At 37.4% G+C, this 14,693-nt stretch overlaps 1 protein-coding gene across 1 annotated transcript in view; it reads right to left on the reverse strand.

The window, feature by feature from the left end:
* The window catches only part of LOC136058081 (palladin-like), an 86,267-nt gene that overhangs the window by 6,755 nt on the left and 64,819 nt on the right, over positions 1 to 14,693 (reverse strand). Inside the window, exon 5 of the mRNA XM_065751315.1 lies at positions 1,001 to 1,208. Coding sequence (XP_065607387.1) covers positions 1,001 to 1,208 — 208 coding nt within the window. The remainder of the gene's footprint in view (positions 1 to 1,000; positions 1,209 to 14,693) is intronic.

Here is a 14,693-nt window from a genome sequence, read left to right on the forward strand (position 1 = left end):
GCAACCTCCAAAAGAGATCCAAAGCAGTATTGGTTAATATTAAAACCCCAGTAAGAGCTGTCAATAAAGTAAGCCAGGAAGAATAGTACTTAAAAGGTAAGATAGCAAGAAGTTCAGATGTGGGAGTAGGAAGGCTGTCAATACCACTACCACAGCATGTTGAATTGGAAAGAAGGAACATCAGAAAGAATGTAGCTTGAATTGAACAAAATTGTTCAAGCCTTGCACTTCATAAGCTGAATATGTAAACTAAGCAGTCCTCCTCTTCTAGAGGAAAAAATGAAGGCTGGCAGAAGTTGTCTGCTTCTTTTAGGGAAGACTCAGAAACAACTTTTGGGCTGCCTCAAAATTGTGGCCAAACTCCCAGAAGAAGATGTCCTTTACAGCTATTGGATTATTAATATTCTGTTAATGTGAAATTTCTGTTTCCACAATATCTACAAAAACAAAAACCAAATAAACAACAAACAATTGAAAAACAACAACAACCAAAATGCCATTCTTTGTAACCACGTATTCCCTCACTGAAACCCATACTAACATGTTTAGCCATACAATATGATACAGTACATAACCATGTCACAGATCTCAAAGGTTCCATCAATTTAATTGAAGTCTTTGCCTAATTGCTCAAAATATTATATTGGATTTGAATGAGAGAATTCCAGTGAATGACCTGTATCAGTATTAATTCATAGTGAATTGATCATAAATTCTGGGGGAAGGAAGGCATTAAATATAACACCCAGAACTGAAAATAATAAAATTCAGAAAACCTGCCTGTAAAACCAGGATTGCTTGCCCTACTCTGTAACCCATGTTAGACTTACAGCTATGAAAAAGGGATTTCTTCTCTACCAAAGAAGAGGGTTACACTTGCACCAGTGAGAAAGCATGCATGTACTGTTATATGATCTTAAATGGATGGGTGGTTTAACACAGACTATTCATTTAATTAAACTCTATTATCATTGCAATAGCAGTTTAAGTATTGTCTTACCTTCCACAGTCAATTCCACAGTCACTTGACGAACTCCACCATCATTTGCAGCCTCACAGGTGTATTTACCACTATCACCTTCCTGCACACCTTTGATTACCAAGCTGAATATCCCTCGAATGCTGTGGTCCACAATGTAATGGTCTCCTTCCGAGAGAGGGTGTCCATTTCTGTACCACGTGATCTGAGGCTCAGGGTAGCCTCTGACCTGGCAAGATGTGAGAAAGAGTAGAGAATGAAGGCAAACAGATGATGATATTAGGAAGAAATGTTGGACATTTAGCAATACAGTGGAAAGTTCTTGACACAGGAGCTGTTAAACACATGCTCTTCGCAAGCCAAATGGCAGAACATAATGAAATGAAGAAACCTTTGGCTAAGTCAAACTGTTAAAGTCATAAGACTCGAGAAGCAAATAGATACCTATGCAAAAGTTTCCTACCAGAATGGCTTGCCGGCAGAAGCATAGTGGCGGTGCTAATGAAAAATCCTGACACGTGGGTTTTCATTGTTCCGAGATTCAAAGGGCAGAAGTGCTACTATATCTTTAAGTATTCAAGATTCCAAGGTATCTATACAAAACATTTCTAACATGGCTGCTAAGGATTAGGCTTATATTGTAAAGTTGTATGGTGCTATCTAGTTTTCATACGTACTGAGATGTAGTTGCTCCAGAATATACAGGCAGGAGGTGAAGGTATGTGGTACTTCTTGTCTTGATCTTTAAAAGCAGAAGACAAGGGGTTGCCATTGGAGACAGTATCATTAAGTGCAATTCACATGTTATGGTGGCAGGTGAACAATAAAGATCTAGTTATGTTCACAGAAACTTGCTGCTATACTTAAGGAGCTTTGTGGTCTACTGGTCATCCAAATAATAGATTTCAACAAAACGCAGCAGCCCTATACTCATTAAACAGCAACCATACTAATATACCCTTGCTTGCTACAGCATTAGTGATACCTTCAAACTCGCAGACAGATTTCTGAGTAACTGAGAACAGTTATTGATTTCAGTTAACCTGTTCAAACCTGCTGGGAATGTGTCTTTCTTTCATAAAAAGATGGAAAAAACAGACATATACCAGTTTCCATCGGTGAATTAACTCCTCAGGCAAAGTTTCTTCCTCTGCTTTATGAGATATGCCATCCACTTTGAAGGTTGCTTTAGTATGTGTTAACTGTTAGCACACTTCCCCTGTTGTCATAACAACCTCTGATTAGAGTTTTCTCCACTTCTTTCCTAATCCCCCACTCTCATACGTTAGCGTGCCATCTTCTGACTCTTTGATCCTTTGCCTAAATGTCATGAAATAACTGAGTGAATCAAGATGAGTGATCATCGTGTCTGAGTTTGCCCACTAGGAAAGTAGAAATACTGCATCTTGAACTACATTATCAAATCTTGGCAACTGAACAGGAAGTCCCTTCAAATTCCAGGTGGGCAAAATATCAATTATCTGTCTTGATTTGAAGAAGATTTTATTGTAGCATGTCCAAATTCCTCCTAATGATCTCCTCTCACCTTCATATCAGCAGTTCAGCTCTGCTTTTCTCTGGCTGCATGATACTTACTTTCCAGATTACAATTCTTAGACCCACCTCACTCCATCTGGGCTTCTCATCTGTCAGAACTCCAGATACAGCTGTCATAAATTTGTATCTTTAATTCCTTGGATATTGGTTCAGAAAATTTGATTTTGCCAGTGAGGTTGTGGCCTATTCTTCCTGGCATTGCTTAATATATGGAATATATAATCTGCTGAATAAGCTGAATAGATTGTCCACTTCTGGTGCAAACCTCTTAGGTTGTCTCCAAGTCTATTTTTATCTCAGCAAGAGTCATATTCTATGCTGAATTCATTGTGGATCCCTGCACAGTAGGGAGTCAACCACTGCTTAAAAACTACCCTAGTGTCTTGTAAAGCTCTTAGTGACCATATCTTTTTCTGCTTTCTGAAAAACAGCAGTTCCTGCTCAGCCATGCCCATTGGTTTAGTGCTCAATCAGAGGGCAGGTTCTCAGGATGGCTATCTTTCTCAGCATGTCTAATTTTCACAAAAAGGAGGCTGTGAAGCATCAATTTTTTGTTTCTTTGTTTTTTGGTAGTGTAGTTATTGAGAGTTGATAATGTGTTCACTGGTAAAGAATGTGACTTGTACCAAAAAAACTTTTCTTACCGTTATACTGTCAATGCCCTCCTGCCTATCTTCTCCTTTTGGATTAAGTGACTCACACAAAGCCAGAGAATATATTAGCAGGGAGTTTCTACTTCCCATTTCTGCTTTACAGGACATTAAGATAAGCTTTTCTTGAATCCTGAGGTAGAATGGCTTTGAAACTACTACTTTAAAGAGTAAAATAATGGAGTAGTACATGTATTGGTGTAAAGATGCAACAATCTTTGCAGTGCATTACATCACATCATCCTAACTAATGGTAATCTAGCTTCATCAGTTTACAGCTGCTGAGATATTAGATTTACTACTATTTCAAATTTCCTTTCATTCTTTGTGGTGGTTTTTTTTTAAATGTATCGTTCCATCAAGCTTACATCAAATGATTTAAAAGCATGAGCCCTCCAATACTTCCCAGGGAACTACTGGGGTTGTAGCAGTGGGAAGCATCATATTTTTGCTTTCCTTATCATTTTAATATATTCTTTATTGCTTCTTGGACTACAAGAAGCCTTTCTTACCTGACCCCTCAAATTCAGGTAAACAATTATACATGCCTTTCCAGTAACAAATAGCTAAGCATACATTAAGTATTTTTCCATTTCTTTCGTATATGTTTATTTCATACTTGTTACATCTGTATTATTTTGTTCATCTACACCTCTACACTGAGGAAATGCCACACAGAAAAACAGAAACACAGGCAATCAGCATGCCATTTTCTTTCATAAAGTTGCATCATTCAATTCCCAAACTCGATTGGCTTTGTTTTATTTGTTTGTTTCATTTTTCCAAGTAGAAGTTTTCTGAATTGCTCTGTTACAAGAATTTATTTCAGGTTTTGTTTTGGAATGTGTTTCAAACTGAGCCAGCCCTCTCTGAAATACACAGTCTTGCCATAAAAGTGTCAGGTACCCTTAAACATATCACTGGTTACTAGGTTTTGATTCTAATGGATCAATTCCAGAACTGCAGCAGGTTTTATATTCCTCCCCAGCCTTTCCAGAGCTCACTAAAAACATCTGCCTTGAATAAATCCACAGCAAAGAGAAATTTATCTGCTTATTTAATGACCAGCAGCAAAAGGCTGTAACCTTTATTTACAGCACAGTCTGTGTGAGCATTGCCAGTCCCATTGAGACTGTGGCTTTTCTTAACCTGCTAAACAACGCTAACAAGTGGAAATTTGACTGCAAGCAGTATACATGCTGTGAGCTTTGAGTTTTTGTCTGGACCCATTAATCACTTACAGTCTTGGAGAAATGGACTAGATAAGTCAAGGTAAAACAAGCCTCCTGCTTCACACATCAACATGGTAGGTGAAAATTGCTGAGAAAGAACCTGTTGCCTGTGAAATTTCCAGAGTTAAGATTCAGTTCTACAGATAGATTTGGGAAATGCTATTTAAAAGGAATGGTGTTCCCAAAGAGAAGAAAGAAGTACAACAAGTCTATTGAAGCTATCCACTAAAGAGCAGTATTATTCAGAAATATTCTGCTAGAAACTAGTCACCGTTGTCACAATCCTAAAGGTAACAAATATATTCAGAAACCCTTTTAAATCAAGGAATCATAGATTTTTTTTGAGGTGATCCAACTCCCCTGCAAAGAATATGGACACCTGCAGCTTGATCAGGTGCTCAGAGCCCCATCCAACCTGACCCTGGATGTCCCCAGGATCAGCGCATCCATGACCTCTGAGCAACCTGTGCCAGTGCCTCACCACACCTACTGTAAAAAAGTTTTTTATATCCAGTCTGAATCTCCACTCCTTTAGTTTGAAACCATTTCCCCTTATCCTTTCACGTCAACACCTGCTGAAGAGTCTGTACCCTTCTTTCTTATAGTGTCCTTTCAGATATTGAAAGGCTGCTATCAGACCTTCTTGGAGCCCTCTCTTCTCCAGGCTGAATAGCCCCAGCACTTTCAGCCTGTCCTCATAGGGGAGGTGTTTGCCTGTCTGTTCCAAAGTAAAGGAAAGTTTTTTCTAAAACTTGGCCTGTATCTGTGCTCCATAAAACAGCTGCTTATATACTAATTCCAAAAGGCATAGGTTTGCCTTTTTAACTGTAGCAGCTTCGGGTAATCTGATGAGCTCTTTTGGATCATGCTTTTAATTTCCAGTTCAGATCCTACTTTGTGATAACTGCCCCTGCTTTCAGTGAGATTAGCCATGAATGCAAACACAGAATATGCAAAAAGTTTCAGCAACAAATAGCAAAAAAAAAAAAAACAACAAAGCACAAGCAGCTGTGAAATGTTGCTGGGCTGCGTATTATCGCTGTTGCTCTCTTTGACTATAGCACCTTAAGATTCTTGGAAGTGCTGGCAAACCATTCATAACATATTCAAGTATTACATTCATTATACTGGCTACAGCATTCCATTCTTGATGTTAAAGGCTAGATAAATGTCACTTGTTGCTACTCAAGGTTACAGCAACACACGCGCAACAAGACCAGGAAGAAATTCCCTCAAATTACATCATGTATAGACAAGGACATCAAAAGCTGTACCAAGAAAAACTGGCAAAGATACAACTGTCATTAAATTGCTATTCAAAATAACTCTCCTCATAAAGATGACTTCATATGTTGCAATATGAATTCCACTAACCACTAAAAGTCTTCTCAGAAGGCCATTGTTCCCCCATGAAATCAGAATTTTAAAACATCCAGAATCTGTCAGCACACTGTGTTCAGTTCTGCTGTTTCATCTGTAGTCTGACTTTGTCTTTTACTTCCACAAAATCCAGAATTAAGATCAAAGTAAATAAACTATTAAACCACTGAATAAAAAAAAAATTGGTTGTCTTTGGGTGGTTCAGTTCATCTAAAGAACAATTGATTCTGAGTTTAGCTTCAAAAGACACAAATACTCCTTTACCACTGTGAGTCCATAGGGCAGTTTGAAAAATATCTATCTGGAATGGGATGTATGAAATCAACTCTACCTTGAGGAAAAATGAATTAACTGAACAATAGTGGGAGACAGGGTCAAAAGAGACCACAGCTATGAGGTCATGTAGATTAAACTCTAATTGAAATCACAACAAATGGTTGAAGCATTATCATGTCAGGCTAGATACCTTCTTGCCATGTTTATATTAGTATCACTTTGACCCTTCATTTTTACCATGTTTTAACTCACTTTTTGGGGAGTCTTTCTAGTCATCAGTTCATTCCTTCTACATACAAAAACAAACAAACAAAGACTTCCACAAATAACCCTGGGCAAGGAAAACTAAGAGGAAGTGGCCAGTGGGTTGGTAGATGATGTTTGACTGTAGTTAACTTCTCTAGAAGAACAGTCATTTTCTTGCTTATTTGGCTGGCTTATCTTAATGTTAAAGGATGCCACAGAGTGAGATAACTTTTTGAGAAGGGTTTGTAGTCTATCTTCTGTCCCATGCCTACCTTCAAACATAAACATAAAGTTATTTTCTGGAAACTACAGCTCAAGAAAAGACCCATAGAGATTAGAAGTTACAAATGGATGAAAAGAAGATAGCCTCACTTATAGTTGCCTCCAGTTACAATTGACCTTCTCCAAAGAGTGTGCTTTGGAGAGACCACTAGCCATCACTCTAGGAGGAGACTCGAGTGAGATGCAGAAAACCACTCAGAACATCTGACCAACTTTGACCTTTATTCTGCAGCCTGCAAACAAAAGATTGGTGCAGAAAAGAACACCTGGCAAACTGTCATTACAGCTGGGCATAAAGTGCTTGAGCCTTTGCAAAACTCAAACCCATCATACTGTATCAGGAAAGTAGCAGAAGAAATGTAATTAAGTAGCATAACAACTTCTGTAAAAGTAATTCAATTCAGGTAAGTGTAAATAAAGGAATTTGTAGCACTGACAATTGAAGTACTGTACAGACTGTATAGCACGTCTCCTGCTAATGTTTAGGCACAGAAAATGGAAAATTATTCCCTTAATTGCAAGTTATGCAATAGATGGTCTAGTCTGAAGCTCATACAGTCCAGGGCCCTCCTGCAGCCCCAGGACATTCAATCTAGACAGTAATAGCTGTTCTATGGATGTGGATTATCACACAGAAGGCTCTTCCTAAATCCTGACAACAACAAAAAAGTGTCCACTACCTTCATACAAGAGCCAAATATTTCTGGACCTTGAGAAAAATAAAGTTATTGTTGTACTGATTAATACTCATGTGAATTATTGAAGTCAATCTACAGACCAGTGGAGACTGCAATGAACGTGACCCTACCTATGAGGTGATATACATTATTGTTGTTAGCACAGGTGGAAAATATGATTCCAGGCAGTGCAGCTTTTTTGCAGGTCTTGTAATAGTACTTCTGCTAGGTTCTAACTACAGTTTGCTATAGCAAATGAGCAGCAGTTGTTCTTGATAAAGGAAAGTGGTTATGATACACTGTTAAGTTCTTCCTAAGAGATTAAACACACACACACACAAATGCTATCTCAAGATAATTCATCCATTAAAAAAAAAAAACTTGCTTCTAAAACAGAGAACCCGCTTGGCAAGCTTAAATATGAAAATATTGAATATTTGGGAACTTAGTGAGACATTTGTTTTGTGTGTGAGATTACAGCTATCTCTTACCTCTTCAAATGAGCAGTCTAGAATCTACAATTGCCTAATTTAAAGCAAAACTGGAATACATCACTAAGACTAAACATAACTCACTTCAAAGCACTATCTATAGAACCTGCAAGAAACAACAATATTCCTTCTGTAAACCTAGTGTATGTTTTTTTCAAGTGCTGAACTCTGGTACACTACATCTAGTGTTTAGTTTTCTTGGTCTACATGCACACAGCCCTCATCAATTTAGTCTTTTGGCCATAACCTCTACTGGAATGCTACTCTGAAGATGTCAGTCTTCACAACTGGTGCGTGCAATTCTCTGGTTCTTCTCCCAAATGGTGTGAAGCAAGGAGAGAAAACGACAATGCAAGCACTCAAACAAACTACTATTTTGCAAAAACAGAAAAAATAAAGCAGTAAAACCAATATTAATACTACTACTAATAAAAAAGAATCAGAAGTAGAAAGAATAAAGCAGCTGATAAGTTCCATCAACTGTGTCAACTCATTCTCTAGGCACCCATCCCTAGCACTCATTGCATTCTGGTTTCAGGTAATATCAGACCATGCATAATTACATTAAACTTCTCAAGCTTCAAAGCATATGTATTTTACTTGATTCCAATTCACAGCGATGAAAAGAAAGCCTTTGCACTACTGGACTCCTTGATATTGCTATGCTATCTTTGCGAGTGAAGGAAAACTCTTTCTATCAGTCTTGAGGGAAAAGATAATACACTACTGCAGCTACAAAAAGGCTGCGAGCTTTGCCCTTTTGCCATAATGAGAGATTAGGAGATACCATTTGAGGAAGGTAAGGAGACCCAGAAGTAAAAAGAGAATTAGCAACTCTTATTTATTAAAAGCTGTTCCTTTAAAATCATTGCTTCATCAATGTAACAGTTAGTGTGCCATATCATGTTTACTTCTACCTAATCCCATAGAAAAACTGCAGAAACTAGGTAATGTATAGCTTTTTTATTGACTTAAAACGCTGACTTTAAAAGTGCTGAACACTTCCAGCTTCTTTTGACTACTGTACCAACTACTTCTAGAAGTCTACTAAAACCACCATAACATCCTAGACCTATACATAAAGAGTTCTAATTACAAACCTTATATCTAGATCACAGAACACAATCACAGAATTCAGGTAAGACAGGAGCTAGGGGAAAGTAAAGAGTCAAGGGATTCTTTCTCAATTTTTATGGGAGAGATCCTTCCTCAGAATTTCATTTTGCTGTCTGGCAACCTGCAAGGGTTTCTGCAACACCTTGGCAAAAAATCCATTCATCCATCCTAGAAAGTGTGGAATTATTTGATCACTTGGAAGAGTAACTTTCTGCCATGCTTCTTTGCTTATTCCATGTCTGACACCAGCCCTGTCCATCTAGAACTCTGTAGGAAAATGCTTGACTTGCACAAAAAATTTTGGTTAATTTTTGTTGAAGTTAGGACTTGCTTCATCAGACCTGTAATACTCTATTTGAACAGATGTAGAGGCTTGAAGCATGCTTTCAGTTCAAATTGTAAAACAATGTTGACATTACAAACACAAAACTTACATAATTAGGGGAAACATTTGTATCCAAATCTAAGGAACTTGGAAAGAACTGGTGCACCTCTCAATTCCTAGCTGTTTAAGTCAGAGCGAAGATACACGAAGACAAAAAATCCATCTTAAAATGGAATTTGCTATTTTCACCACTTTGAGCTGATTATTCAGAAAGTTGTTCAGGGTAAGATCTCTCTTGACAGTGGCAAGAACTAGTAGAAGTCAAAGTATATATATTGTTTTACAGTTTCATATCCATCAATGCCAAAAGGCATTTGTGTTTCATAGTCCAGGCACTTAAGCAGAATGAAATTCTCTTGCAGACATCTCCTCACCAATTTTCCTTTTGACTGTTTTCAGTAGTTCTAAATTATCTGCAAACTTTGTCATCTCACTCTGCAACTTCTTTTTGTAGATTGCAAAGGTGTTGAATACCACATGCTCCAGCACAGATTTCCAGCATTCACGGCTCTTCCACAAGGGAAGAATTTATGACCTATCCGTAAGAAGACACGGTCTGCTAACTGAAACACACAGCAGCTGCACATCATTTCATCTTCAATCTTCTACGTTTAATCGTATTTCTTTTGCATAATTCAGTGTGGAGAGTTCCCAGAGGTGCATGGAGTACTGCCTTAGTGCTCAGCTACCAGAACGTAGCTGTTTGATTAAGGCACTGCTTTCCCAGGTAACATAACAAGCCTGCCTGCACCAAATTCTTCCTGAAAAAGCCAAGACGAATTTCAGAGCTGCACTGAGTGTGAAACTGCTTTCAGTTTATTTAATTTCCAAGTTCAGACATCAGCCTCAGTACTTAAAAGTGTGTATAAGCCTCACTTACATCTTTTGGAATTAATCACATTCACAGGTGCTTTTCCTAAATTAACTTCTAATTCATTTAAAGGTTGAGTTTAAAGTAACAGTGTTAAAGGACTCTTCATGCAGTCCCCAAATAACCTGAAATATCATTGAGATGAAAAAGGGAACACTATGAAGGTAGACTCTGCACTTTCTAGTAAGTGGGCATGAGAAGAACCTATTCTGCATGAAAGATGACATTTGTTCTATATACACATATCTGTAACATTGATCTAGTGGACTGAGACTGTAAACCTTTGCTACACGAGTAGGGGGCATTTTTACTCAGGTTTTGTGATTCCAAAGTGACAGCACTATTTTGATGAAGCTTTAATAAGTCATTCTACCATAAGCAACATCTACCTTTCTACTTCCCCAAATTGTAACTAGCCAGCCATGACCTATAACTATCAAAAGCATGAAGAGAATTTTATGCGTACAACACGCACATTTCTGAACTTAACAGGGGATTATAAGCAGAATGAATATATGTCCCTTTTAAGATCCGCCTTTAGACTGACTGACTTTTCCCCTTAAGAAAAAAACTCACAGTAAAAGAGCATTAGCTTTCTCTATTTAGTAATATTAGATTAAATCATCTAACCTTATTTTCTCCTTCCCAACAAAATGGCTGTTGCAGCAATTAATAGAAAAACTGGACTGAAGTTGCAGGAGGGTAACTGCTCTTCTTCTGATGAGAGAAGAACATCAACTTAGCACTGACATGCTGGCGTAGAGATATGCAAGTGCACAGTATTGAGATAAGTGCGTACAGACAGGTCTTTGCAGAAAATGTTTTTGAAGCAAAATGAGAAACATGCAAAAGAGTGAAAAATAAGAGAAAATTAACTTATTACCACAGGAGAACGTGAACAGCATAGTAAGACATGATTTGGTTAGCTCTCAGAAACTTCAATACTGCTATGCAGCTCTGCAGAACAGAGTAGGCTGCACAATGGGTCAAAAGACAGTTCAAAACACAAAATGGGGAAGATAAACTTTAAATCCTTCTTTGGGTCAAAGCCTTACCAGTTTTAATTAAAGCTCTGTTTCTGTGTCTCTCCTTAAAGGAAAAAGTAAATGCAAAGAGGAAGCTTTCTTCCCACAGATGAACTGGTGCCAGGGCCTTTAAAAATGTTTAAAATCATAAGAGGTGCTGAATAGCTTAAAATGCCCCAAATGCAAAGAAATAGCTGATCTGTGCATGTGATAATGCACCACTCATCAAGACAGCCACTGTATCTCTGTGGTTTCCTAGCTTGGAGATGGTCTTCTACAGTGAGCAATATCAATACATGATGCAATCCGCAGATGTTGAATCCATATAAATTTACATGAACACACACAGCATGTGTGACCTACTGTGGAAAATTAATAATAAACAAAAAGGAAATAAGCGCTCACTGTACTCAAAAACACACAGCTACTGCAAACATGCTTGGAGCTCTGAAGTTCACAGGGACAGTAATCCACATCTGTAGTTTGATGTGCTGGCAAAAAGTTTTGCCTCTGAATAAACATGTCCCTACTCTATCGATTTCCAGCCATGCAAGATTTATTGCTTGCCATTTAGCAGCACGTCAGTGGCCACAGGAAATTATAAAACTGGGCTCTGTTGCTGAGTTGACTGCACAGTTGCATGTTCATTTAAAGTCTGTTTGCTGATAGTGACAAATGCTGCTGGTAAAGGCATCGTTTGGAGAGGCTATAAATATTCTCCTCATTTATATATATATATATATATATATATATATATATATATATATATATATATATATATATATATATATATATATATATGGTTTCATTGTTAATAGTGCTTTGCAGAGCTGACAACCATATTGAGCATGTAATGTCATTTGTTTTGCATTTCATTAAAAACTAGAACTGACATGATGACAAATTGATATAAAATACAGTGTTGGATTGTTAAGATCTGAATAGTTTAAGCAACCTAAACATCTAGCATTTATCTTCATGCTGTTTATTCTGTTACGTGCAACTTACTGTTATGAATTAAATAATTAAGACATCCATACAGATGGCCACAACAAAGCAATTCTTAGTAATTAGCAATGATCATCCTATAAACACCTACAAAATCTAACCTGTCCAAATGTAGCATATATACATCTTAACCACAGTTTAGCAGAGATAACTCATACAGTAAAATATACAAACTAATGTAATCAATGTAATGAAATAAAGGGTTGAGGAGCAACTCCATAAGAGAGAAAGACTTCAAAGCTCTAAAAGAAATACCTAAACTGATGTGGCTGTGAATTTCTAGCTCAACAGTTCAGAATAAATAATTATAGACCTGCTGAGTTCAAGAGAAATATTGTGGGCTTGCCTCTCCTTTTTAATGCTTTCTCTCAAAACTAAAATTCCTGTGATCTTGGTAAGAGACACATACACGTGCACTCAAAAAATAGCTTTATTTGTTTAAGTTGTGAAAGAAGTGCTTACTCTGCATATGCTTTCAATAGAGCCCCACTTAACTGCAGTTGCTGGCATTCCTGCTGAGATTTGAACAAATCCATCATAATGCTTTCCACTAAACCTGCATGTAGCAGTCTCCTGAGCTGACAAATCTTCATCTACAGTTCTGTCTGCTAGAATACTATAACATGAAAACAACTTAGTTTTTGCATCAGGGCGATGAGGACCTAATTCTGCTACTCTGTTTTAATTAAGTGATACTCTTAATCCAACAACAATCATCTATGTATTGGTGATATTTGCACTTAATTGGAAATCTTCATTTTCTTCTCCAAAAACAGAAGCTATTTATCTCCAAGAAGGATAGGACCACATGTGAGGGACTGGATGGGCTCTGAAACTCTGAAACACACGGTTCAATTTTGAATCCAGGCATGTACTTATGTGTAATACATAAACAAGTAAATCTCACTGTGCCTCAGTACTCCACACACGTCACAGAGAACAGCAATTACTTTCTGTTGTTTTAGCTAGGAATGCCATCAGAGAAGGGTCCAGCTCTACACCGGCCTATATATCTGCTGCTGTCAGCAAACGCAGTAAGTTTACAGTTGAATTAGACTGCTTAAACAGTACCATGAAATAAGAAAATGTAATTATCATTTAACATAGTCCTTTAATTTGTATTTCCAAGATTTTATCATACTTCTTCTTCCAGAGCACTGGCTTTTAACATCATTTTGTTATAAAATACTGAATTTCTCTTCCTGCAGAGACAAACTGCTCAATTTTTCTCCCATGAAAGAGCGCTAAACTTGTATAAGCTGAAGAATCAAGCTAAAGTATATTAAACTTGTTCCAGAGTGTTCCCAGAAATGGAAATTCTTAATTTATTGTTTGTCTAATGAGTATGAGAATGTGATGTAAATGTGTTAGATTTCAGATATGAGAAGCCAGATAAGCTAGAAGGCTTTTGTAATTATTTCTTTTGCAAAATAGAATGTATCACACTAATACTCCAAAGCCTTGGAAAAACAAAGCAAATAATACACTCAACATAGCTGTAGTGTTACTTGTGTATTATGAGGCACATTGAAAGAAAGGCAGCCTCTTAAATCACATAGCTACAATTTGAGATTCTACTGCACAGCTAGAGGCAAATTACCAATGGTAAACTGTTAACCATGAATCAAGAAAGAACAAAGCTGGATGAATCTTGTCACCAACAGTCAAGTGACTACAAGCAGAATCAATTTGTCATTTATTATGTCCTGTTTTCTTTGGGCCATATGTGCAAATTGTGTTCATCTTTAGAATAAAAGGTACCTTGTATGTTGCACATTTGCATACAACATGGCATCTAATTAGTAGTTCAGTAAGCTTAATTCTATGCATAGTGAATAATATAATCCATAGAGTAATATTTACTAAAGTATTGTGGAATGATGCAGAAAGGCAAGGAAAACTCAGAAATACTGATAAAAATGTATTTTTCCATTTCACCTTATAAGTTCATAAGTTCATAAGTTCATAAGGTTGGAAAGGACCTATAAGATCATCTAGTCCAACCATCCTCCTATCACTATCTCTACCCAACTACTAAATTAAGTCCTTTAGCACCTCATCTAAACGCTTCTTGAACAGCGCTAGGGATGGTGCCTCAACCACCTCCCTAGGCAGGCCATTCCAGTGCCTGACCACTCTTTCAGAAAAGAAATGCTTCCTCAGGTTTTGAGGAAACCTTGTTCTATGAATGAATTATAAAGATCTCTATAAGGCAACAAAGACACGCAGAGCTGACATGGAATTCGTAGCAGCTTTAAGCAAAGTATTTTCAGAAGACAAGGATTACTTGTTCTGTCTGGCCTCAAGTTTACAGCAACGTGATGACTTACAGAAACTAAGGCTATTATCATCAGAAAGCCCAGCAAGAGAAGTTTTTAATACTTGTGGTTTTTGAAGAAGAAAGGTATAAGACTTAGATCACATCTAAAATCTCACCACAACATATCCTCAATGTGGGAATGCTAGCCTAGTTGTCAGATTACTCATTTATCAGAGATGGTCATCCTTATTGACTGAC

The sequence above is a fragment of the Cyrtonyx montezumae genome, unplaced genomic scaffold (genome assembly GCF_038088225.1).
Source record: "Cyrtonyx montezumae isolate F1298 unplaced genomic scaffold, pur_monq_1.0 scaffold_7, whole genome shotgun sequence".
NCBI classification, from domain to species: domain Eukaryota; kingdom Metazoa; phylum Chordata; class Aves; order Galliformes; family Odontophoridae; genus Cyrtonyx; species Cyrtonyx montezumae.